The following is a 27,878-nucleotide window of genomic DNA, read 5'->3' on the forward strand; positions in this document are numbered from 1 at the left end:
ACGTTCGCTCCGGGTCTGACTACTGGCAAACACGGGGGCTGGTGTATTGTGATGTCACGGCCCTGCCCCCGTGCAAGCCTATGGGAGGGGGCGTGACAGCCCAGCGGTGGGACTCCCGCGATCAGGCATCTTATCCCCTATGCTTTGGATAGGGGATAACATGTCTTAGCGCCGGAGTACCCCTTTAATTTTTCTCTTCCGTCCACGCTCAGGGAGATTAGCTACAGTGCCATGGGTTGCAAACTTCTTGATAATTGTCACGATGCCGGCTGGCAGGTAGTGGATCCTCTGTGCCAGAGAGGGATTGGCGTGGACCGTGCTAGTGGATCGGTTCTAAGTCACTACTGGTTTTCACCAGAGCCCGCCGCAAAGCGGGATGGTCTTGCTGCGGCGGTAGTGACCAGGTCGTATCCACTAGCAACGGCTCAACCTCTCTGGCTGCTGAAGATAGGCGCAGTACAAGGGAGTAGACAGAAGCAAGGTCGGACGTAGCAGAAGGTCGGGGCAGGCAGCAAGGATCGTAGTCAGGGGCAACGGCAGGAGGTCTGGAACACAGGCTAGGAACATACAAGGAAACGCTTTCACTGGCACGATGGCAACAAGATCCGGCAAGGAAGTGCAGGGGAAGTGAGGTGATATAGGGAAGTGCACAGGTGATAACACTAATTGGAACCACTGCGCCAATCAGCGGCGCAGTGGCCCTTTAAATCGCAAAGACCCGGCGCGCGCGCGCCCTAGGGAGCGGGGCCGCGCGCGCCGGGACAGGACTGACGGAGAGCGAGTCAGGTACGGGAGCCGGGGTGCGCATCGCGAGCGGGCGCTACCCGCATCGCGAATCGCATCCCGGCTGGAGGCGGTATCGCAGCGCCCCGGGTCAGTGGATCTGACCGGAGCGGGGACCCGGAGCGCTTGGCGTAACAGTACCCCCCCCCCTTGGGTCTCCCCCTCTTCTTAGAGCCTGAGAACCTGAGGAGCAGACTTTTGTCTAGGATGTTGTCCTCAGGTTCCCAGGATCTCTCTTCTGGACCACAACCCTCCCAATCCACTAAAAAAAAGGTTTTCCCTCTGACCTTTTTAGATGCCAGAATCTCTTTGACGGAGAAGATGTCCGAGGAGCCGGAAACAGGAGTGGGAGGAACAGATTTGGGAGAGAAACGGTTAATGATAAGTGGTTTAAGAAGAGAAACGTGAAAGGCATTAGGAATACGAAGAGAAGGAGGAAGAAGAAGTTTGTAAGAGACAGGATTAATCTGGCACAAAATTTTGAAAGGACCAAGATAGCGTGGTCCCAACTTATAGCTAGGGACATGGAAGCGGACATATTTAGCGGAGAGCCATACCTTGTCTCCAGGGGAAAAAATGGGAGGAGCTCTTCTTTTCTTATCCGCGAACTTCTTCATGCGTGATGAAGCCTGTAAGAGAGAATTTTGGGTCTCTCTCCATATGATGGAAAGATCACGAGAAATTTCATCCACAGCGGGCAGACCAGAGGGCAAGGGGGTAGGGAGGGGGGGAAGAGGGTGACGGCCGTACACCACGAAAAATGGGGATTTGGAGGAAGATTCAGAGACTCTGAAGTTATACGAGAATTCGGCCCATGGTAGAAGATCTGCCCAGTCATCCTGGCGGGAGGAAACAAAATGTCGTAAATAATCACCCAAGACCTGGTTAATTCTTTCTACTTGTCCATTGGATTGAGGATGATATGCAGAAGAAAAATTTAATTTAATCTTGAGTTGTTTACAGAGAGCCCTCCAGAATTTAGACACGAATTGGACGCCTCTATCCGAGACGATCTGCGTGGGCAACCCGTGAAGACGAAAAATGTGTACAAAAAATTGTTTAGCCAACTGAGGCGCTGAAGGAAGACCAGGAAGAGGGATGAAATGTGCCATTTTGGAGAATCGATCAACGACCACCCAAATAACAGTGTTGCCATGGGATGGGGGTAAGTCAGTAATAAAATCCATACCAATCAGAGACCAAGGCTGTTCGGGGACAGGCAGAGGATGAAGAAAACCAGCGGGCTTCTGGCGAGGAGTCTTATCCCGGGCACAGATAGTGCAGGCTCGCACAAAGTCCACAACATCCGTCTCCAGAGTCGGCCACCAATAGTAGCGAGAGATGAGTTGCACAGATTTCTTGATGCCCGCATGACCTGCGAGATGGGAAGAGTGGCCCCATTTGAGGATTCCGAGGCGTTGGCGTGGAGAAACAAAGGTCTTTCCTGGAGGAGTTTGCCTGATGGAGGCTGGAGAAGTGGAAATCAGGCAGTCAGGAGGAATGATGTGTTGCGGAGAGAGTTCAACTTCAGAAGCATCCGAGGAACGAGAGAGAGCATCGGCCCTAATGTTCTTATCGGCAGGCCGAAAGTGAATTTCAAAATTAAATCGGGCAAAGAACAGAGACCACCTGGCCTGGCGAGGATTCAGCCGTTGGGCAGATTGGAGGTAGGAGAGGTTCTTGTGATCGGTGTAAATAATAACTGGAAATCTTGATCCCTCCAGCAGATGCCTCCATTCCTCAAGTGCTAATTTAATGGCTAGAAGCTCTCGATCCCCGATGGAGTAGTTTCTCTCCGCCGGAGAGAAGGTCCTAGAAAAAAAACCACAAGTAACAGCATGCCCGGAAGAATTTTTTTGTAGAAGGACAGCTCCAGCTCCCACAGAGGAGGCATCAACCTCCAATAGGAAGGGTTTAGATGGGTCAGGTCTGGAGAGCACGGGAGCCGAAGAAAAGGCAGACTTGAGCCGTTTAAAGGCGTCTTCCGCTTGAGGAGGCCAAGACTTGGGATCGGCATTTTTTTTGGTTAAAGCCACGATAGGAGCCACAACGGTAGAAAAATGTGGAATAAATTGCCTGTAATAATTGGCGAACCCCAAAAAACGTTGGATAGCACGGAGTCCGGAGGGGCGTGGCCAATCTAAGACGGCAGAGAGTTTGTCTGGATCCATTTGTAGTCCCTGGCCAGAGACCAAGTATCCTAGGAAAGGAAGAGATTGGCATTCAAACAGACATTTCTCTATTTTGGCATAGAGTTGATTGTCACGAAGTCTCTGAAGAACCATACGGACATGCTGGCGGTGTTCTTCTAGATTGGCAGAAAAAATCAGGATATCGTCCAGATATACAACAACACAGGAGTATAAAAGATCACGAAAAATTTCATTAACAAAGTCTTGGAAGACGGCAGGGGCGTTGCACAGGCCAAAGGGCATGACCAGATACTCAAAGTGTTCATCTCTGGTGTTAAATGCCGTTTTCCATTCATCCCCCTCTCTGATGCGGATGAGATTATAAGCACCTCTTAAGTCCAGTTTGGTAAAGATGTGGGCACCTTGGAGGCGATCAAAGAGTTCAGAGATGAGAGGTAGGGGGTAGCGGTTCTTAACCGTGATTTTATTAAGACCGCGGTAGTCAATGCAAGGGCGTAGAGAGCCATCTTTTTTGGACACAAAGAAAAATCCGGCTCCGGCAGGAGAGGAGGATTTACGGATAAAGCCCTTTTTTAAATTTTCCTGGACGTATTCAGACATGGCAAGAGTCTCTGGGGCGGACAGAGGATAAATTCTGCCCCGGGGTGGAGTAGTGCCCGGGAGGAGGTCGATAGGACAATCATAAGGCCTGTGAGGAGGTAGAGTCTCAGCTTGTTTTTTGCAAAAAACATCCGCAAAGTCCATATAGGCCTTAGGGAGACCGGTTACGGGAGGAACCACAGAGTCACGGCAAGGGTTACTGGGAACCGGTTTTAGGCAGTCCTTGGAACAAGAGGGCCCCCAACTCTTGATCTCCCCAGTGGACCAATCCAGGGTTGGGGAGTGAAGTTGAAGCCAGGGAAGTCCAAGGAGAATTTCAGAAGTGCAATTGGGAAGGACCAAAAGTTCAATCCTCTCGTGATGAGGTCCGATGTGCATTAGAAGGGGCTCCGTGCGGAAACGTATGGTACAGTCCAATCTTTCATTGTTTACACAATTGATGTAGAGGGGTCTGGCGAGACTGGTCACCGGGATGTTGAACCTGTTGACGAGAGAGGCCAAAATAAAATTTCCTGCAGATCCGGAGTCCAAGAAGGCCACAGCAGAGAAGGAGAAGGCAGATGCAGACATCCGCACAGGCACAGTAAGACGTGGAGAAGCAGAGTAGACATCAAGGACTGTCTCACCTTTGTGCGGAGTCAGCGTACGTCTTTCCAGGCGGGGAGGACGGATAGGACAATCCTTCAGGAAGTGTTCGGTACTAGCACAGTACAGGCAGAGATTCTCCATGCGGCGTCGTGTCCTCTCTTGAGGTGTCAGGCGAGACCGGTCGACCTGCATAGCCTCCACGGCGGGAGGCACAGGAACAGATTGCAGGGGACCAGAGGAGAGAGGAGCCGGGGAGAAGAAACGCCTCGTGCGAACAGAGTCCATATCCTGGCGGAGCTCCTGACGCCTTTCGGAAAAACGCATGTCAATGCGAGTGGCTAGGTGAATGAGTTCATGTAGATTAGCAGGGATTTCTCGTGCGGCCAGAACATCTTTAATGTTGCTGGATAGGCCTTTTTTAAAGGTCGCGCAGAGGGCCTCATTATTCCAGGATAATTCTGAAGCAAGAGTACGGAATTGTACGGCATACTCGCCAACGGAAGAATTACCCTGGACCAGGTTCAACAGGGCAGTCTCAGCAGAAGAGGCTCGGGCAGGTTCCTCAAAGACACTTTGAATTTCCGAGAAGAAGGAGTGTACAGAGGCAGTGACGGGGTCATTGCGGTCCCAGAGCGGTGTGGCCCAAGACAGGGCTTTTCCAGACAGAAGGCTGACTACGAAAGCCACCTTAGACCTTTCAGTGGGAAACTGGTCCGACATCATCTCCAGGTGCAGGGAACATTGGGAAAGAAAGCCACGGCAAAACTTAGAGTCCCCATCAAATTTATCCGGCAAGGATAGTCGTAGACCAGAAGCGGCCACTCGCTGCGGAGGAGATGCAGGAGCTGGCGGAGGAGATGATTGCTGAAGCTGTGGTAGTAACTGCTGAAGCATAACGGTCAGTTGAGACAGCTGTTGGCCTTGTTGCGCTATCTGTTGCGACTGCTGGGCGACCACCGTGGTGAGGTCAGCGACAACTGGCAGAGGAACTTCAGCGGGAGCCATGGCCGGATCTACTGTCACGATGCCGGCTGGCAGGTAGTGGATCCTCTGTGCCAGAGAGGGATTGGCGTGGACCGTGCTAGTGGATCGGTTCTAAGTCACTACTGGTTTTCACCAGAGCCCGCCGCAAAGCGGGATGGTCTTGCTGCGGCGGTAGTGACCAGGTCGTATCCACTAGCAACGGCTCAACCTCTCTGGCTGCTGAAGATAGGCGCAGTACAAGGGAGTAGACAGAAGCAAGGTCGGACGTAGCAGAAGGTCGGGGCAGGCAGCAAGGATCGTAGTCAGGGGCAACGGCAGGAGGTCTGGAACACAGGCTAGGAACATACAAGGAAACGCTTTCACTGGCACGATGGCAACAAGATCCGGCAAGGAAGTGCAGGGGAAGTGAGGTGATATAGGGAAGTGCACAGGTGATAACACTAATTGGAACCACTGCGCCAATCAGCGGCGCAGTGGCCCTTTAAATCGCAAAGACCCGGCGCGCGAGCGCCCTAGGGAGCGGGGCCGCGCGCGCCGGGACAGGACTGACGGAGAGCGAGTCAGGTACGGGAGCCGGGGTGCGCATCGCGAGCGGGCGCTACCCGCATCGCGAATCGCATCCCGGCTGGAGGCGGTATCGCAGCGCCCCGGGTCAGTGGATCTGACCGGAGCGGGGACCCGGAGCGCTTGGCGTAACAATAATGTTGCATACTGTGGACAAAGGCAAATCTAGATGTCTGGAGATGGACTTGTAACCTTGAGATTGTTGATATTTTTCCACAATTTTGGTTCTCAAGTCCTCAAACAGTTCTCTTCTCCTCTTTCTGTTGTCCATGCTTAGTGTGGCCCACACAGACACACAATGCAAAGACTAAGTGAACTTTTCTCCTTTTTATCTGCTTTCAGGTGTGAATTTTATATTGCCCACACCTGTTACTTGCCCCCGGTGAGTTTAACCTGTTAAGGACCAAGGGCGTACAGGTACGCCTTTGCTCCCTGGTACTTAAGGACCAAGGGCGTACGTGTGCGCCCGTGGGAATTTCGGTCCCTGCCGCGTGCCGGGCAGGGACCGGACGGGGTGACTGCTGATATCTTTCAGTTGGCACCCCGCGCAAATGCCCAGGGGGGTCATCAGTGTGTGTATTCACACTTGCGATTTGCGCCTATTCCGTGTCATACGGGTCTATGGTGCCACCCCTCCTATTCCTGCTATTGGTGGTCTAGACGCGACCACCAATAGCAGATTGGGCTTTACTTTTGGTTTCGCCGTCCTGCCCACCCACAATAGGCGGGGCTGGACAGGGAAACCGACAGGTATCGGCGCCGGAGTCCACTTACCCCGCGGGCGAGGCTGCGGGCGACGATCGGTGGAGGAGATCGGAGTCCGGTGATGTCGTGCGGCTGGCTCCCTGGATCCGACGGAAGCTGGTAAGTTGCCTAGCAACATCCGGAGGGTACAGTTTGAGACCACTATACAGTGGTCTCTAAACTGTAACCCTCCAGATGTTTCAAAACTACAACTCCCAGCATGCCCAGACAGCTGTTTGGGCATGCCGGGTTTTGTAGTTTTGCAACAGCTGGAGGGCCACAGTTTGGAGATCACTGGCAGTGATCTCTAACTGTGGCCCTCCAGATGTTGCAAAACTGCATCTCCTAGCATGCCCAAACAGCAGTTTGCTGTCTGGGCATGCTGGGATTTGTAGTTTTGCAACAGCTGGAGTTCCACAGTTTAGAGATCTCTAAATTGTATCCCTACAGATGTTGCAAAACTACAAATCCCAGCATGCCCAAACAGCAAACAGCTGTCTCGGCATGCTGGGAGTTGTAGTTGTGTACCTCCAGCTGTTGCATAACTACATCTCCCAGCATGCCCTTCGGCGATCAGTACATGCTGGGAGTTGTAGTTTTGCCACAGCTGGAGGCACACTGGTTGGTAAATACTGAGTTAGGTAACATAACCCAACTGAAGGTTTTCCAACGAGTGTGCCTCCAGCTGTTGTAAAAGTACAACTCCCAGCATGCACGGTCTGTCAGTGCATGCTGGGAGTTGTAGTTTTGAAACAACTGGAGATTTGCCCCCCCCCCCCCATGTGAATGTACAGGGTACATTCACACTGGAGGATTTACATTAAGTTTTCAGCTTCAAGTATGAGCTGCGGCAAATTTTTCGCCGCAGCGCATACTCCTAGCGCTAAGCTCACTGTAAACTGCCGCCAGTGCGAATGTACCCTGAAAACACTACACTATACTACACTAACACATAATAAAGGGTAAAACACAACATATACACCCCCTTACACTGTACCCCCAATAAAAATGAAAAACGTATCGTACGGCAGTGCTTCCAAAACGGAGCCTCCAGCTGTTGCAAAACCACAACTCACAGCATTTACAGACAGCCACTGACTGTCCAGGCATGCTAGGAGTTTAGCAACAGCTGGATGCACCCTGTTTGGGAATCATTGGTGTAGAATACCCCTATGTCCACCCCTATGCAATCCCAAATTTAGCCCTCAAATGCGCATGGCGCTCTCTCACTTCGGAGCGCTGTGGTATTTCAAGGAAACAGTTAAGTGCCACATATGGGGTATCTCCGTACTCGAGAGAAATTGCAATACAAATTTTGGGGGCTTTTCCTCCTTTTACCCCTTGTGAAAAAGAAAAGTTGGGGTCTACACCAGCCTGTCAGTGTAAAAAAAAAAAAAATGTTTACACTAACATGCTGGTGTTGTCCTTTACTTTTTATTTTCACAAGAGGTAAAAGGAAAAAAAGACCCCAAAATTTGTAACGCAATTTCTCCTGAGTACAGAAATATCCCATATGTGGGGCTTAAAATGCTCGGCGGGCGCACAACAAGGCTCAGGAGTGAGAGCGCACTATGTACATTTGAGGCCTAAATTGGTGATTTGCACAGGGGTGGCTGATTTTACAGCGGTTCTGACATAAGCGCAAAAAAATAAATTCCCACATGTGACCCCATTTTGGAAACTAAACCCCTCACAGAATGTAACAAGAGGTATAGTGAGCCTTAACACCCCACAGGTGTTTGAAGAATTTTCATTAAAGTTGGATGGGAAAATGAAAAAAAAAATATTGGTGTTACCCTACATTTTTCATTTTCACAAGGGAAAATAGGAAAAAATCCCCCCAAAATTTGTAGCCCCATTTCTTCCGAGTAAGAACATACCCCATATGTGGATGTAAAGTGCTCTGCGAGCGAACTACAATGCTCAGAAGAGAAGGAGCGCCATTGGGATTTTGAAGAGAAAATTTGTCTGGAATTGAAGGCCACATGTGTTTACAAAGCCCCCATGGTAAAAAACAGTGGACCCCCCCACATGTGACCCCATTTTGGAAACTGCACCCCTCATGTAATGTAATAAGGGGAGCAGTGAGCATTTACACCCCACAGGTGTCTGACAGATTTTTGGAACAGTGTTCCGTGAAAATGAAAATTTTAATTTTTCATTTGCTCAGCCCAGTGTTCCAAAGATCTGTCAAACGCCAGTGGAGTGTAAATACTCACTGCCCCCCTTATTAAATTCTGTGAGGGGTGTAGTTTCCGAATTGGGGTCACATGTGGGGGGGTCCACTGTTTTGGCACCACGGGGTGCTTTGTAAACACACATGGCCCCTGACTACCATTCCAAACAAATTCCCTTTTCAAAAGCTTAATGGCGCTCCTCCTCTTCTGAGCATTGTATTTCGCCAGCTGAGCACTTGACGTCCACACATGGGGTATTTCCATACTCAGAAGAAATGGGGTTACAAATTTTGGGGGTAATTTTCTCCTATTACTCCTTGTAAAAATGTAAAATTTGGGGAAAAAATGCATTTTAGTGAAAAATTTTTTTTTCATTTACACATCCAACTTTAACAAAAAGTTGTGAAATACCTGTGAGGTGTTAAGGCTCCCTGTGCCCCTTGTTACATTCCTTGAGGGGTGTAGTTTCCAAAATAGTATGCCATGTGTTTTTTTTTTTTTGCGGTTCTGGCACCATAGGGGCTTCGTAAATGCGACATGCCCCCAGAAAAACCATTTCATCAAAATTTGCTTTCCAAAAGCCAAATGTGACTCCTTCTCTTCTGAGCATTGTAGTTTGACGGCAGAGCATTTTATGCCCTAACATATGGTATTTCCATACTCAGAAGAGATGGGTTTTACATTTTGGGGGGCATTTTCTCCCATTACCCTTCATAAAAATGGTAAATTTGGGAAAAACTGCACTTTAGTGAAAAAAAATATTTCTTTCATTTACACATCCGACTTTAATGAAAAGTCATCAAAAACATGTGGGGTGTTCAGGCTCACTGGACCCCTTGTTACGTACCTTGAGGGGTGTAGTTTCCAAATTAGTATTCCATGTGTGGGGTTTTCTGCTGTTCTGGCACCATAGGGGCTTCCTAAATGTGACATGCCCCCCAAAAACCATTTCAGAAAAACTCACTCTCCAAAATCCCATTGTCGATCCTTCCCTTCTGAGCCCTCTACTGCGCCTGCCGAACACTTGACATACACATATGAGATATTTCCTTACTCGAGATAAATTGGGTTACAAATTTTAAGAGAATTTTTTCCTTTTACCTCTTGTAAAAATTCAAAAACTGGGTCTACAAGAACATTCCAGTGTAAAAAATGAAGATTTAGAATTTTCTCCTTCACTTTGCTGCTATTCCTGTGAAACACCTAAAAAGTTAACACACTTACTGAATGTCATTTTGAATACTTCAAGGGGTGCAGTTTTTATAATGGGGTAATTTGTGGGGTATTTCTAATAAGAAGGCCCTTCAAATCCACTTCAAACCTGAACTGGTCCATGAAAAATTCCGATTTTGAAAATTTGGTGGAAAATTGCTGCTGAACTTTGAAGCCCTCTGATGTTGTCCAAAAGTAAAAACATGTCAACTTTATGATGCAAACATAAAGTAGACATATTGTATTTGTGAATCAAAACATAATTTATTTTGAATGTCTATTTTCCTTATAAGCAGAGAGCTTCAAAGTTAGAAAAAAGCTAAATTTTCAATTTTTTCATCAAATTTTGGGATTTTTCACTAAGAAATGATGCAAGTATCGACAAAATTTTACCAATAACATAAAGTAGAATATGTCACGAAAAAACTATCTCGGAATCAGAATGATAGATAAAAGAATCCCAGAGTTATTAATGCTTAAAGTGAAAGTGGTCAGATGTGCAAAAAACGCTCTGGTCCTGCAGTGAAAATTGTCCTTGTCCTTAAGGGGTTAAAGGAGCGTCACATGCTTGAAACAATCTTATTTCTCAACAATTTTGAAAGGGTGACAATAGTTTTATCCAGCCCATTTTTGGAGTTTGGTGTGACATTATGTCCAATTAGCTTTTTTTTTCTCCCTCTTTTGGTTTAGTTCCAATACACACAAAGGGAATAAACACGTGTATAGAAAAACATGTGTTACTGCAATCCTTTTCTGTGAGAAATACTTCATTTTCTTTAAAATATTTCAGGGGTGCCAACATTTACGGCCATGACTGTAGATGTGTAAATGTGTTACTGAACTGGCATTTGGCAATTTGGACAGAATCAGGATTTATACATTGGTCATAATCAGAAAAAAAAACAAGTTAATGACTGGCTAAATAAATGCTTATTTAATCTATTACCCATATCTGACCCTAGTATGAAAAAAAGAATGAAGTGTTAATACTTGGACATGGTACAAGGAAATAAAAATGTTCCAGGGAATTTCTCTGCAAAGAAATTATTGCTAAACACGTTGTTTGCATTGTTCTCTTGGCTTCAATTTCACAACCTTCTTCTGTTCATTGAAGTCTTCATTAATCCTGTTAATGTTTCCGGATGTACATATTTGGGTCATTGACTTTGTTAATTCATTGCATTGTTTAGTTAATAACCACTGACTAAAACCCCTCTAGTTTAAAAATATCAGTATTTGTATGAAAAGTAAAACACATTTCCCAAAAATAAACTCTCATTGAACACTTTCTCATACTTGCGTATATCAGATCAGGAACAGCGCCACATCTATCATGAGGTAAGTTGAGTATCTTGCTGCAAGTGGTAGATTGCAGGGTCCACATTGGGAGAGGTGAGTTGCGAAGGTGTGAGCGTGTCGACTGTGAGCCTAAGTAAATCAGCGAGGAGCCACTGTCTCTGACAGTCTGACAGTTCTTATATTCCCCCCTGGAGGCTGTATGTGGCCAGAATAACATGAATCATCATTAGTGTTGCTCGCGAATATTCGCAATTCGAATTTAAATCGTGAATATTGCATATTCGCGAATATTGTGAATATAGCACTATATATTCGTAATTACGAATATTCATTTTTTTTCCGCATATGCGAAAATTTATGTGCATATGCGAAAATATATTCGCATATGCGCGAATATTGAGTCCTCCCTTCTTTAAAGGGGTTGTGCGCTGCCCTGCCTTTCGGAGCACTGCTCGCAGCGTTGGGAAGTTCATTACTCTGAACGCTGTGTGCGGGCTTCTGTGTTTGCGGCTGCCCCCTCGTGACGTCACGCCCGCCCCCTCGTGACGTCATGCCCACCCCCTCAACGAAAGTAATGGTATAGGGAACTATGACTGGTGCATTAACTCTGTCATCTTTTGCCCATTAAAACCAATAGGCCCATTGTGGTCCATGGGGATCTCACGGCATGTAAAACAGTAAGATAAGCAGGACCGTCTCAGCATCACAGTGGATGGGAGACCACCGTTGTTTTGAGTCCCCGGGTGGGACAGAGCGTTACAGTGTTTGCACATTTTAAAAATCATAGTTCTTTCAATTTTGCACCTAAAAATCCCTATGATGGCTTATTTTTTGCGCCACCAATTCTACTTTGTGATGACATCAGTCATTTTACCCAACAATCTACAGTGAAACGGAAAAAAAAATAATTGTGTGACAAAATTGAAGAAAAAACGCCCTTATGTAACTTTTGGGGGCTTCCGTTTCTACACAGTACATTTTTTGGTAACAAACTTTGGTGACACCTTTATTCTGTAGGTCCATACGATTAAAATGATACCCTACTTATGTAGGTTTAATTTTGCAGTACTTCTAAAAAAAAATCATAACTACATGCAGGAAAATGTATAAGTTTCAAATTGTCATTTTCTGACACCTATAACTTTTTTACTTTTCCGCATATGGGGCAGTATGAGGGCTAATTTTTTGCAACGGGATCTGACATTTTTAGCGGTATCATTTTTGTATTGATCAGACGCTATTTTGGACTTTGGAATTTTTTTGCGTATATGCCATTGACCGTGCAGTTTAATTAACTACATATTTTTGTAATTCAGACATTTCCACATGCGGCGATACCACATACGTTTATTTAAATTTTTATTTACACCTTTTTTTTTTATGGGAAAAGGGGGGTGATTCAAACTTTTATTAGGGAAGGGGTTAAATGATCTTTATTCACTTTTTTCGATTTTTTTTGCAGTGTAATAGCTTCCATAGGGGCTATAACACTGCAAACACTGATATTTTACATTGCTCAATGGTTTCTCATAGGAAACCATTGATTGATGATTCTGCTGCTTTAATGCTCATGCCTGGATCTCAGGCACTGAGCAGTCATTCGGTGATCGGACACCAGGACAGCCCCCTGATCTAACTGGCATTAGTTTACTTTCACTTTAGACGCAGTGATTAACTTTGAACGCCGCATCTAAAGGGTTAATAGCGCGCTGCACCGCGATCAGTGCCGCGCGCTATTAGCCACTGGTCCTGGCTGTTGTTAGAGGCCGTGGCCCCGTGTTATAGAACAAGAGCGGACTCAGGACGTACAGGTATGCCCTGGGTCCTTAAGAGGTTACTCCAGAAGCATGCAATGCTCCTTTTTTTATTTTTTATTTATAGATTCTACACAGATCTAACTGAAAAAAATCCTGACATGCTCCATCAAACACTACTCCAAAAAAAGAGTATTCTTGGGCATTGCATCTAGAAGAGGATACCTCTGTAATATAGTGCAATACTGAGCCTCCAGGACTCTATAGGGGAGATTTATCAAAGCCTGTGTGGAAGATGAGTGGGGAAGTTGCCCATAACAACCAATTAGATCGCTTCTTTCATTTTTTACAGGCCTCTTTAAAAATGAAAGAAGCGATCTGATTGGTTGCTATGGGCAACTGCAACACTCTTCCTCTACCCAGGTTTTGATAAATCTCTTCCAGTGTACCCAGGAGCGCCTTATGGGCTTAAGCATATATTTTCTCGGTGTACCACGAGTCCTAGGGGAATTGGGTTATCCCTACTACAGAGCCCTCTGGGTTGTGCTTAACAGATGTATTGAAAGAACATTTAAGAGAGAATTCATTTTCTGGTATCACTTTATATCAGTGCTTTGTTTACAGATAGTAGTAACTGACTGTAATCTTGCTAGTTATTGAACTGCATTGTAATACCTGAAGAGAACAGGCTAATGTATATTATCTTATAGCCTTCTGTGACAGCCTTTCATGATGCATTTCTATATCACTGTGCAATTGCATGTAAAAATGTTGTGAAATTAACATAAAGATTTGTGTAACTTACAGAACCAATAGTCCAGGCTTCATTTACCCGGATAAAAGTGGCTTTAAAATCTATGGTACTGAAGGAGATTTGCTGATCGCTATACTGATCGCTGTTTCTGTCAGTCCCATAGACTTTGAATAGAGTGGTAATGCAGCGCACTCTACCACTGCTCCATTCAAAGTTTATCCTCGCTGAGATTTTGTAGTGAGCAGTAATGGGGAACACAAGTTCCCTGTTCTTCTGGTTTACATGTGTATTCACCTTGTGTTCACTACTGCTATACCTCAGTTGTCACTAACCAGTTTTTATTCTTCTTACTGCAGATTTAGTTACCTGGTGGGGAAGAAACAATCGTTTTTCATTTGTACAATGCCTCCTGCAGTGTTCTTGCTTGTCATAGCTTGTGCCTTATTCCAAAATGTTGGTAAGTCATCCAAAATCATCAAGCCAAGGGAAAGATCTGGGAGGAAAAATACCATCAAGTAAATATTGTACCGACACGTGATACAGTAACTGCTAAGAGCTACTTCACCAAACTTTTCAGAAGTAAAGGTATCATTGGCAGTTGTACTAAAGGGTAACACCAAGAAGTAGTTAATAATACCAGGAAATTTATAATTCTATGTGAATAATAAACCTGTTGTAACACGTTTTGTATGACAATACTCCAGTGCATCATATATTTCTGAATATATCTAGATTTTAATAGCATTGTTTATCAGTGGTTGTCTTGAAAATGCATTGTCAAAGAGTTAAAAGAGGGGATTTCCCTTTCAGGACCCTCTTTTTTGGTTAGAGTGGAGAGTGACGACAAATGGTTTCTCCTGTTCTGAAGGCCCCAGCAGGATCATAAATTAGTAGAACATCTTCTGATCAGCTTAGCTTTTGAAGTACCATTCTAACAAAAAAAGAATTGTCCATAGCACACAACCCTTTTAATACAATGATAGAGATATTTGAAGGTGGCTAACCTTGGAGTCATGAGGACAAGCAAAACGCCAAGATAAAGGCAAGACAATAACACATGGGAAAATATTTAAGGGACACCCCAACATCTGATTGTGGTGTCCTGGTACCGTATTTTATACGTTACCTATGTAGAGGTCCCCATAGTCAGAGTCCCTAGGACGTCGGGGTCCCTCTTTTCTAGTCTTCCCCTTGTCACCTCTCACTTAGCCACTAAATGTATAGTAGTTCTATCTGATATGTATACAGTTATAAGTATTACAAGTGTATATATTGAATTGTCTACCTGTTTGTAGCGTAACAGGACCTGCAGGTCATGTGATCAGGTGGAAAACTCTATAGTTTTGCTTTAGGACCCAGTGACGTGTTCATCCACCATGCCTTGTAACGGTGAGTGACAGCTGACTCGGACCAATCCAAAACGGCCCTTCCCCTGCCCATATAAGGGAGTGGCGGCCATTAATCTTGCTCTTTCCTCGTGGGCTGCTGATGAGGACGGATCTGCGCAGCTATCTTCCGCATTGATTAGGCCCAAGCCTTGCGGCAACGGCCATTCATACAAAACTGTGAGTTATCTCAATCCCTGTTAACTTCGCAAGATCACCGGACCTAAACAGACCCCTAAATCCAGACGGATCACTGCACAAAGCCTAATTCTACTAAGTCTTGGATAAGTCAATGGTCCGCAGCATCTGTCAATCATTGCCGAGCTGTATAGAGACTGTATTGCTAAGACTGTTGCTGTTAATTGGATGTACCGCAAGTACTTCAGTAAAGTTTATGCAAGTTCAAGTTCATCCCTATTGTGGACCTTCATTCATTTAAGCATGCACCTATCGTTTCTGGGAAGGGTGGCGATAGGCCGAAGATTTACCTCAGCGTATTAACCCTCACCCTGGCGTCACGAGTGACAGGGGTTAAATTAACCCCTCATATACCGAAGCAACACCCCCACTGTATTATATCCCCCAAAGGGCTACCACATGATGCATTACATTATTTAAACAAACCTAACAAAGTTGCAGTGTTTCCATGTCATCACTTAACCCATTTTGCTTTACAGCTGGGGTAACAGAACAGACAGTGCCACATGTAGCCCTGATGATAAAAAAAAAGATAGGATAAATCACTGGGTGAGATATATTCTTACCAGTGTAGGCTGTGAAAATATGGACACAGCACTGATGGCATTGTAAGCAAGAAACAGTTACACTGTGGATGGGAGGTATGTGTATCACTGAGGCTTCTTCTCTTAGTGACATAAGACTGGAGTTTGCGTCTGGGTTTTGGGACTGACTGAAGGTTCTGGACATAAAGTCACTCCCATACTCCAGTTTGGGGGGTATTGCAGTCCTGAATCTAATCTCACAGGAGTGTGAGCACTGCCAGAAAGCAGCAGAGAGGCGTTGCTCTCTGTGGTATGTGGGATACTGATACACTGCACCAAATAGACTGACTTTGGGACTGAACTTGCAAGGTTTTGGGTGAGAAGCTTAGGAGTTTATGTAAAGAACCTTATGTGAAGGGCATTTCAGTTTCTGATACACTGCATGCTGCAAGTGGATCTTTTTGCTGTATGTAAATTATTACAATGAACCCAAGGCTATTTAACTGTGGCACCAGCCTGTTTGGGTCTGTTTGCTCGCGGGCAAGACTGTTTGAAGGGTTTAGTTTTACAGTATATATGGGGCACTTGTATAATTTGCAACCAATGGAAAAGTATACTTACTGTTTCGTACAGATCTAAATGAATTACAATCTCATTAGCAAAGAGTTGTAGGTTACAGGTTGAAAGCAGTTGATGAAGAGTTGGTCATTGTCCCTATAAGAGATCCTTTATTAGCAAATATACTGACTAGAAAGTCTCCATTGTGCTGTTTGCACTTGGTAAGTGGTGATGCTAGTGAAAATCCAGTTACAGACAGGATACAGGAACCGTCCAGTTAGTGCTCTCTACTATAATGGTCCTACACAGATTGGCTTAGTATATGTGATGCAGGTACTTGGACACAGGATGCCCTTCTGTGATATGCTGAGCCATACAACAGTAGCTCCAACTAAGTCACTGAAGATATTAGTGTACGTAGAGGGGTCCTTGCTCAGCGATTCTGAGGCTAGCCCCTGGGACAATGATGTGGGTAATAATGAGGGTAGTAGACCCTCTAGAGTATATGTCACATATTTTATCTACCTATTGTCTCTTTGTGTCACATACAGCTTTTTAAATTAAGCTATTCCCACACACAAAGCCCAGGAATTAGACTTCAGAGACCAGGATTCTATGAAACAACTTTTAACTTTATTGAATCCTTTAGCAAATACAGATTAAGACAGTCACTTGTATACAATCTTAATACTACAGTTAAGGATTCAGGAGAATGAGGAGTCATTTACTGTCCCTTTGCAGAAATAAATCTTTAGTGCTTCATTTGTGGAACTATATACCGTATTTTTCGCCGTATAAGACGCACTTTTTCTTTGGGGGGGAAAAGTCGGTGAGTCTTATACGGCGAATACACCCCTATCGCGACAGTCCATGCGGTCATCAACGTAACTACGTGATGGCGACGACGGAGAGCGAGGATACCCGGCCGGCAGCAGAGACGTTCCAGAGCGACGGGGACACGGCGACAGCGATGGAGCGACATCCAGTGCAGCGGTGACGGGTCCGGAGCGGCGGGGACACGTATTACCTCCCATGCAGTGGTCTTCAATCTGCGGACCTCCAGATGTTGCAAAACTACAACTCCCAGCATGCCCGGACAGCCAACGGCTGTCCGGGCATGCTGGGAGTTGTAGTTTTGCAACATCTGGAGGTCCGCAGGTTGAAGACCACTATTGGGTTCAAAATCTTAATTTTTTTAGATGTTGCACCTATAAATTGGGTGCGTCTTATATGCCGGTGCGTCCTATAGGGCGAAAAATACGGTATACTCTTTGACGATATGTGTAGATGTTAAAGGCTGTACACGGCTAGTACACTATTGTGTAAGGCAATTTAAAGAACTTTACTTTACTCACATTTTTGGTGGCCATCTGTGACACAGAGTAGTCTATCCAGCAAGTCAACGTTGTGTAAACCTTGGGATAGATTCCCCAGGCCGGGCGCAATTTGTCAAAGGAATGTATTAAATGTATTAAAAGTAATATAAAGTAAAATGTTGGTCTGACAAAACTAGTGCTGTCAGTACTGAATGTTTTGTAAGGGTTCTGCTGAAACGGCCAAACCAAATTTGCGAAATGTTCGCTCATTTCTGTATGTAACCAATGATTCACTAACCTGATATTGAACCCTTACACATTTGTGATACCTCAATGTATGCTGCAACGACAATGTAACACACATAAACAGTACAGATATAGAAAACTAGCAAGAGTTTTTTTTTTATATTTTTAGCTGGGACATGAAAGAAGAAATGGATGGAGTTGATATATATATATATATATATATATATATATATATATATATATATATATATATAGAATATTATCATCTTTCTTGATGGTAGCTTTTATGTGATGCCTTACTTTGACTATTTTTCTTTTAAATAAATGATAATAGAAAAATAGCCAATACCTATTTTAAGGGGATTTATAGGTTTAGATTAAAGAGCATGTTTTCCCCTAAAACAAAGCAATATCTTTCTACTGCTCAATACCATAATGTCCCTGTTTAGGACAAAGATCTCTTGGTCTGACAATATCTTATGCCAGAAGAGCTTTTTCATTTCTTCATGAATTTCACAGACAACCAATTGTTCAAAAATAACCCTTCTAACATGTAGGGACTGTCCAAAGCAGGAACCATTTTAGAGTTGAACTGTCAGCTAAATTTGCTGCTAAAAGTTGCAAACACCATTGCATAGCTGTTAGGGTATAAAAGTAAATTGTACCTTTGTTTTATCTGATGGTGGTTGCCAAACTTATATAATTACCTTTTTTATTTCTCAGCCAAATGTAAAGGAGGCAGAGTTGAGTTGCTTAAAGAGGTACTCCCCTGGAAAACATTTTTTTTTTAATCAATTGGTTCCATAAAGATAAACAGATTTGTAAATGATTTCTATTAAAAAATCTTAATCCTTCCAGTACTTATCAGTTGCTGTTATGATCCACAGGAAGTTATTTTCTTTTTGAATTTCCTTTCTGCCTGACCACAGTACTCTCTGCTGACATTTTAGGAACTGTCCAGAGTACAAGCAAATCCCCATAGAAAACTTATCCAGCTCTGGACAGTTCCTAAAATGGACAGGGGTGTCAGCAGAGAGCACTGTGGTCAGGCAGAAAGGAAATTCAAAAAGAAAAGAACTTCCTGTGGATCATATCAGCAGCTAATAATTACTGGAAGGATTAAAAAATGTTTATAGAAATAATTTACAAATATGTTTAACTTTCTGGCACCAGCTGATTAAAAAAAAATGTTTTCCAGTGGAGTACAGCTTTAAATGCCACAGCCTGGCATACCTATTTGCTTGCCCTCACATCCCATCCCCTCCTTGACTAATGAACAGAGTCCTGTATGTCAATCAAAGTGGTGCTTCGAGATGTGGCATTGAGCAAGGAAGTGTGCCAGGCTGTGGCACTTGAGCAGCTAGGCTCAGTCTCCTTGACTGGGAATTAAAAAGGTGACTTTATAAATTAGGCAACCATCAGCTAAAGGAAGGGTACGGTTTGCTTTTATACCCTAACAGATATCCAACGGTGTCTGCAGCTCTTAAAGGGGTTCTCTGGTGGAAAACTTTTTTTTTTAAATCAACTGGTGCCAGAAAGTTAAACAGATTTGTAAATTACTTCTATTAAAAAAATCTTAATCCTTCCAGTACTTATTAGCTGCTAAAAACTGCACAGGGAATTCTTAAATCCAATACTAGGTTTCTAATATATCATTTGGCTTATTTACTCTCTAAGAATTTCCTGCTATCTTCTAATTGGAGCACAATATAACCTTTTTTGTTGTATTCTCTTAAAATACAGTGTCTGATACAATTGTCTGCCCAAAACATGTGACTGGAAAAGTGGAAGGGTCAGTATCCATCACTTGTGCATACTCAACTGTTACCAAGGCCAATAAGCATACTCGCAAGTATTTCTGTAAAGAAGGAGGATGGTCTAGTAAGTGTAAAACTACAATCACGTCTACAAATGGCTACGTACATCCGGACTATGTTGACCGTGTTTTGATTCAAGAGGATACAACTGAAGGCATTATTGTCATTAACTTGTCTGACTTAAGGAAATCTGATGAAGGGACTTACATATGTGGCTTGGGCACAGATATGAACAGGATGAAAGCTGTGTTCACTATAGCTGTCACTGAAGGTAACTGTCCCAGGCTGAATCAGAATTAATTATATATATATATATATATATATATATATATATATATATATATGCAGTTTATAACTTATAGGTTTTTTCCAAGTCATAAAAATTCATATTTTACTGTTATTTTAAGTGAACACAAAAATGTGCTGCAATAAGTAACAAAGTGTATCATGTGAACAGAGTATTGTCACCATTTCATATGTGCTGTTGGTTCTGAAATCCATTCAATTAGTTAAATTTACATGGCTGTACTTAAAGAGGTACTCTGCCACTAGACTTCGTGTCCCCTATCCAAAGGATCTCTGTGCTGCACCTGGAATTTATTTGAGCGTCGGGTTCAGCGCTGGAGGCTTGTGACGTCACGGCCGCACCCCACTCTCGACGTCATGGCCATGCCCCTCAATGCAAGTCTATGGGAGGGGGCGTGACGGCCCCCTCCTATAGACTTACATTGAGGGGGGCATGGCCTTGAGATCACGAGCGGGACGTGACCGTGACGTCAAGAGCCTCTGCCCCGCTAGTCATCCAGCACGGAGCCAAGATGTCTAGGGGAGGAGTACCCCTTTAAGGTATGTGTATGTACCTTGTTTCCATGTTTTATATGCATGGATTCCACTGACTTTTTCTACACTTCATTAGGAAAGATTTCAGATTCTTTAACTCATTTCTCATTTTGTTATGTTGCTGCCTTGAACTAAAATAAAATTCTGTATTCAGTACCCCATAATGTCAAAGCAAAAAGAGAATGTTAGACCTTTTTGCTAATTTATTGAAAATGTTAAACTAACATTTTCCATTTGACATAATGATATTCTGACCCTTTGCTATGATACTTGAAATATAGCTCTGGGGCCAGCCATGTCTTTTGATCACCTTAGAGATGTTTATATACGTTGATTGGTGTCACCCCTGGTAAATTCCATTGGACATGACTTCGAAATACATATGCCTGTCTACATAAGGTCTCACAGCTGACAATGCATATCAGAGAAAAACCAAGGCATGAGGTGGATATTACTGCCTGTGGAGCTCAGAGACCAGATTGTGTGTAAGCAGAGATCCGGAGAAAGGTAGAAAAACTTCTGCTACACTGAAATTTTCTATGAATACAGTAACCTTTATAATTATTACAGTACATAAAAGAACGGCTGCACTTATGGTACAGATGTTTCTTCTTCATTAGAAAAACTACAAAATGGGATACATACACAGGACGACAGCAGGGCTGTACATGGAAGGAGTTTGGAACAACCAGGATTCTTTATACAGCTAGCCACCCCACCAAATTAAGTAATTAGGGAAAATGGCCTTGCTAGGAGTTGTAACCAAGAAGACAATGGTCACTCTAGCTGAGCGACAAAGATCCTGTGTGAAGATGGTAGAAACTTCTACCAATTTGGACTTTATGACAAAGTGGCTAGAAAGAAGCCTCTAGTCAATAATAGCTGGAGGCAGGTTGCGGGAACCCCTGGCAGGTAATTCCGACTTTCTGGACCGGAGCTTCACCGGGATGTTGAAGAAGTTTTCGCAGGCAATTTACTGTGAAAAACTTTATTTACCAGAGTATAAGTCATACAGAGACAAATTGGTTTACACAGATAGCTGAGTTGGCAGGACAACGTGTTTCAAGAGGGGATTCATCTCTTCTTCAGGTCTGTGCGAGGGGACGTGACGAGCGATCACAGCCATCACGACCCCTTCCATAGGCATGAATGGAGGGAGCATGGCGTGGTGGGCCATCTGAACCCAGCATTCTGAACAAAAATGTTCAGAACTTATAAGATAAGACAAACACTATACTTTTAGATGTCAATTTGAAACTCAAAAGTTCACATGTTAAGAGGTATTTAAAGTGGACCTGTACATAGGAATACAGGGATTTAAATAAACACATGGCTAGATAGAGCTTGTCATCAGGATTTTGGACTTACTCGCTTAAATTTTTTATCTATTTAGTCCTTTTTAATGTTGAGCTATAAACATTTTTGTTAATATGCAAATGAGGTTCAAGGGCCCAGGGGGTTAGACTCTTGCCATGTTTGGGAAAGCCTCCTGGGTACTTGAGCCTAATTTGCATAAAGACAATTTTTTTAAATTTTATTTCAGCACCCTGTAAAGGACTATGGAGATAACAAGGTGTATTTTGTCATGGGCTTATTTACACCCCTATTTTCCTGCTGATCCCCTTTAACCTCTTAACGACCATTGACGTGTATACACATCAATGTACCGTTAAGGGTGTATGGCGCAGGCTCCTGACATGAGCCTGCGCCATACCAAGCAGCCTTCAGCTGCTTCCTGCAGCTGAAGGCCACCGCTAATCGCGACATGCAGTGTTCACGGTGGCAGCTATTAACCCTTTAGATCCTCGCTGTCAAAGCTGACAATGGCATCTAAAAGGACATTTCAATGATGTCTAGTGGGGTGTATTGCCCCCCTGTAGCACAGTCCCCTTAGGGACCAATAAAGTGTAAAGAAGATTTTTTTTAATAAAGGTTTAACCCACATACATTAACCCCTTCCATATTAAAAGTTTAAATCACCCACCTTTTCCCAAATTCCATATAAAAAAATATGTAAGCATAATAAAAATAAACATATTTGGTATCACCACATGCGTAATTGTCCAAACTATTTGAATATAACATTATTTATCCTGTATGGTGAACAGCGCAAACATAAAAAAATACAAAAAGAATCGCGTTTTTTTTATCACATCAAAACCCCAGAAAAATTCAGTTAAAAACGATCAAAAAGTCGAATCAATACTACAGTGATACTAATAAAAACTACAGATCACTGCACAAAAAATAAGCCCTCATAGAGCCCAGAAAACAAATAAATAACAAAAGTTATAGTGGTCAAAATATGGCAATTCAAAAAAGTTTCGAATTTTTTTAAATTAGTAAAACATGATGCCAACAATACAAATTTGGTATTGTTTTAATTGCGACAGCCTAAAGTATGAAGATTACATGTTAATTTGACCACACAGTGAATGGCGTCAAAAAGAAAAACCCCAATTTTAAGTTTCCCCTCCCAAATCAGTTTGGAAGCATATATGATGGAAAAAGGTACATTAATATTACAAAGTACAATTGGTCCTGCAAAAAATAAGCCTTCATATGGGTGCGTAGATAAAAAAAAAAAATCTAAGAGTTATGGTTATTAAAGGGTGAGGAGGAAAAAACTAAAGTGCATTAACGAAACTTGGCCTGGTCTTTAGGGTAAGTGGATTATTTAACGTAAGTTTTTTTTTCTTCTGAATTTTAATACTATGCTATTTGCTTATTTGCATGTTTCCTTGGTAGACTCAGTCATTCCAACTGAGGCCAAACTTGTTTATGGTCAGTTGATGGGATCAGTAAACTTCCATTGTGAATTTGGAGATGAACATGCTGCACAACGGAAATACCTCTGCAAAATAGAAAAAAAGGGCTGTAAAAATATTATTGACAGCTCTGGAGCAGTTGATCCTGCATACCTTGGAAGAATCCTTCTGCAAAAAGATAAGAGGCCAGCAAGTTTTACAGTCAAAATAATACAACTGAGAACTGAAGATTCTGGCATGTTTTCATGTGGTGTGGGTGACTATGGAGTAGTAGGAGACTTTACAGAGCTCGATCTGAGGATCAATGAAGGTGAGAAAAATAAAAATGATACTTTCCATTTTAGTGGTTCAGCTGTGTTCAGTTGATTCAATGTTTGGGTGAATTTTTAAAAGCATTCTAATAATATTCTGAGCATTTAAAGGAGATATCCGGTGCAGACTATTCTTAATCCATCCTGCCCGGCTGCTAAAAAAGAGAAAACAAACTTTCACTTACCTTCCTACGTTCCCCCGGAGCTCTGCAAAAGCTGATTGGTTGGCTGGGCTGTCTGTTTCCTACTTCCCTTAGCCCGGTACGTCACACGGTGCTTCAGCCTATCACAAGCTGCTGATGTCCTGCCTCGGCCGGTGATAGGCTGAAGCGCCGTGTGACGTCCTGGGCTAAAGGAAGTAGGAAGCAGACAGCCCGGCCGACCAATTAGCTGTTGGGGAGCTCCGGGGGAACGTAGGAAGGTAAGTGAAAGTTTGTTTTCCTTTTTTTTTTTTGCAGCCCGGGCAGGATGGAATAGGAACAGTCCGTAGCGGACATTTCCTTGAAATATATTTTAAAAGAGATATATCATGGCTATCTTGGCCGTAGAGATATACGGAGGGGGCATGGCATCCCCCGCTTCATTTGGGGGTCATGACGTGCTGCTCCCGGGGAGAGCCAGGGCCCCATACATGAGATCATTGGGGGTCCTAGCGGTTGGACCTCCTATGATCTAAAACTTACGTTTATTCTATGGTACTTCTCCTTTAAGCTATAAACCTCAAATCTAAATGAATTAATTAATTATTTTTGAAAAGATAATAAAATAAGGTGTTAGCATTAGAAAAACTTTAAAGGAATATCCAGAATTATAAATAAATTTAAAAAAAAATACAAAAAGAAAAGCACCACACCTGTCCTCAGGCTTTATGTTGCATTTTGAATCATTCAATGGAGCCGGGCCACAATACCACACACAAACTAAGGACAAGAGTGCACTGTTTGTGAGAGAAAGCAGCTTTTTTTTTTTTTCTAATCCTGGAAACCCACTTTAAGAGAGAATTTACCAAGACCATAATTTCACACATCATTCTTAAGCAGACCCCTGCTAGTGAGGATATACAGTAGTCTACTACACAAGCGTCCATTAAGATGACTGGCCATAGTACAACATAAATTGTATATGTCATATATAGAACAGGAAGTCACACTGAGCAGCCAATAAGTATCTAGTGCAGGAAAACTACCAGTCCAGCAACAAAACTGATACGGTCCAACAATAAGCTGCCTGGCGTCCCTAGCTGACTCCATCCGTCTCAATCAAATCAATAGGGTGCAGCACGGGACCTTAGACCAAGTCCTTAGACCCGGTCTAGTCAGTGCCAAACTGATTATGGCTTAGGGAATCCATGTCTCTTGTAATATTATCCAACATAAAGGGAAAGCACTCAGTTCAGTTCTAATGTTTTTCTTTTTGTGAAAGCACAGGTTAATGGTTACAAAGAATTAAAAATGTGATTTTTGCTTTCAACAGAGACTGATATACCGCAAGGATCTAGATTACTGTCAACAAGATTGGGTGGTTCTGTGTCTGCTCAGTGCAAATACAATCCTAAAAAAAACTACACTCTTAAATTTTGGTGTAGATGGGAAGATTCAGTCTGTAATCCACTTATAAAAACAGATGGCTATGTCAATGGTACTTATGAGGGAAAACTCGTTATTCATGATGACCCTACAAATGGCACTATGCAGGTCCTTATGAACCAGATAAGCAAAGAAGATGAGGGCTGGTACTGGTGTGTACTTACTGATGGAAAACATGATCAGACGTCAACTATCCAAATTAAGATTTCTGAAGGTAAAATAACCAAAATGCTATCTATTATGGCTATGCTATATCATAGTGATAATTTAAAAAATGCTTCAATAATGTAACTATTATTTTTCTAGGAAATCTTGAAGGATTGACTGGTGGAAAATCAGTGTCCGTAAAGAAAGGGGAAACAGTTAAAATCCCATGCTCCTATCCATGTAGATTAAAACCCTATGAAAAATATTGGTGCAAAGTGGATAACAATAACTGCAAAGATCTAACCTCTTATACTGATGACAATGACAATGGTCTGAGCGTGTCATGTGAGACTCAGCAACTAATCCTTACCATTCAATCAGCATCCCTGAAAGACAATGGATGGTACTGGTGTGGAGTCAAAAAGTCTGGAAGATATGGAGAGACTTTAGCAGTGAAAGTTACAGTGGAAGGTTAGTTTGTATTATAAAGGGACATACTGTAAGCATGTTATACAGAAACATCTAAGAACCCACAATAAATATGCCCTTCTAAGACTAAATGTTCTCAAGGGGGAGATTTAGCAAAATTGATAAAGTGGACCAGTTGCCCATAGCAACCAATCAGATTGCTTCTTTAATTTTTTTAAAGGCCTCTGGAAATTGAAGAAGTGATCTGATTGGTTGTTATGGGCAACAGATGAACTTTTCTTCTGCCCAGGTTTTGTCAAATTTCCCCAAAAATGTTCATTAAAAAATAAATATATATTTTTTTTATTTTAGAAGCAACTGGAGGACGTGCTATCTTTTTGAATAAGAATTGGATGTTTACCACTCCTAGGTTAGTATTCAATAGTAATTAAAATGTTCTATTTTGTTTAAATATATTATTACATTACAGCAGTTTGTTCTCTTGAAAACAAATACACCAAAGTCTTAAAGGGGTTGTCTAACCAAAGTGATCTTATCCCCTATGCTGACTAGTGAGAAATAGAGGTGGGTATTATGTTTTACGTGAAGTAGCATAGATCAAAAGAGTTTCTTGTTTAGGAAACAACATCCCAAGACTTATACTTAGTTATAATTCTGAAAACATTGTATTAGGTTTACCATTTAAGAAGTGCCTCCTAGTGTCAAAGTAACCAGTAAGCTTTTGTGTTTATTTTGAGATTTAAAATTACCAAGATTGCTGTTCCACTGTGTGTTGAAAACCTTACTATGCTTATAAGGAGGGGGGGGGGGGACACAGAGAGTAGTCTGCATTATAAGGGTACTCTGCCCCTAGACAGCCCCTAGGGGAAAAGGGGTTAGATGTCTGATCGCACGGGTCCCGCCGGATGACTGGCGATGCAGGGCAGAGGCTCGTGATGTCACGGTCACGCTTTGCTCGTGATGTCACGGCCATGCCCCTTCAATGCAAGTCTATGGGAGGGGGCATGACGGCCGTCACGCTCCCTCCCATAAACTTGCTTTAATGGGGCATACCTGTGACGTCACAAGCAGGGCGAGGCCGTGACATTTCAAGCCTCCGGCACTGCACCCTAAATGAACGCCGGGTGCAGTAGGGAGATCAGACATCTTATCCCCTATCCTTTTGATTGGGGATAAGATGTCTAGGGGTGAAGTACCCCTTTAATTCTGATACATGATATCATTCATGTAACTACAATAGCCAGGAGCAGTATTCTGTCACTCAGAAGCAGCAGTAAAGTCGTCTGCATAAAAAATTGCACAAAATCTAAGACAAAATGGCAATGGGGCATAGTTCAGTCGTAGCAAAATGTGGCTTGAGTGAGGTTAAAGCAAAGAGGCAAACGGAAAGATATTGGTAGTAGCTTAAGGGGTAAATTTTATTAGAAGGGGTAGATTTGGGGCTTGGCAGATGACAGGAAGGGACATCTATAACCAGTAGTACAAGGATCCTGTTCCTGTCTTTGGTTATTAATAGTAGTTCACTTACACTTTGGGTTTTTTGCTGTAACTGTTAGTGCGGGAGAAAGGAGTCTCAGAGCCAGAAACATATGTGATGGATAATAACTTCAAGGAGCTTTTTTCCCTTGAGTATGTGACAGATTATAATACAGAATTGTATATGCGTTCTTAAAATTCCACCAGACTTCCTATTACTAAGGTATATTCTCTTCAGTGTCTATGTTGGAATTACTTGATACTCATCTGTGGTATCCCAGAGTGGGATCACCTGTTGATACTCTGAACACTGTTGGGATGGCTGCAGTCACATAGATTCATTTATCTGTATAAAGTCTCTAAAAAAAGAAGCTGAGGCCTATATCTCTGAAGTAGATTAAAGAACAGATGTTTTTCAAAATATTCTCTGAGACATCCATAGAGTAAACAGGGTTAACATTTACTACCAAACAGTCTTTTTCCACTGTAAGAGCATTGATAATTTGTCACATGACCAACCTTCAACCAATTAGTGAACACCTGTACTGCAGCTCTCTTACATTCAGAGGGCGTCTGCTTACATCTTCAACATTCCAGCAAATTCTATCCTGTCTAGCATGTCCTGCTACAGATGTTCTGCAAGATGTAGCATTCTGCAGAAAAAC

The 27,878-nt window shown here is 43.0% G+C and overlaps 1 protein-coding gene and 1 long non-coding RNA gene across 3 annotated transcripts in view; one reads left to right on the top strand and one right to left on the bottom strand.

Moving 5' to 3' along the window:
• Positions 1–27,878, top strand: part of LOC130356436 (polymeric immunoglobulin receptor-like) — a 93,966-nt gene that overhangs the window by 27,962 nt on the left and 38,126 nt on the right. For both annotated transcript variants that reach the window (XM_056557989.1, XM_056557988.1), the window contains exons 2-7: positions 13,969–14,069; positions 19,583–19,927; positions 23,245–23,574; positions 25,049–25,375; positions 25,468–25,779; positions 26,089–26,146. In XM_056557989.1, coding sequence (XP_056413964.1) covers positions 14,015–14,069; positions 19,583–19,927; positions 23,245–23,574; positions 25,049–25,375; positions 25,468–25,779; positions 26,089–26,146 — 1,427 coding nt within the window. In that variant the 5' untranslated portion in view covers positions 13,969–14,014. The remainder of the gene's footprint in view (positions 1–13,968; positions 14,070–19,582; positions 19,928–23,244; positions 23,575–25,048; positions 25,376–25,467; positions 25,780–26,088; positions 26,147–27,878) is intronic.
• LOC130356437 (uncharacterized) lies at positions 10,733–16,434 on the bottom strand. The gene is made up of 4 exons (XR_008888880.1): positions 16,341–16,434; positions 13,979–14,105; positions 11,102–11,299; positions 10,733–10,931 (listed from the first exon to the last, which is right to left on the bottom strand). It is a non-coding gene; the product is annotated as an uncharacterized LOC130356437 (long non-coding RNA).

The sequence above is a fragment of the Hyla sarda genome, chromosome 2 (genome assembly GCF_029499605.1).
Source record: "Hyla sarda isolate aHylSar1 chromosome 2, aHylSar1.hap1, whole genome shotgun sequence".
NCBI classification, from domain to species: domain Eukaryota; kingdom Metazoa; phylum Chordata; class Amphibia; order Anura; family Hylidae; genus Hyla; species Hyla sarda.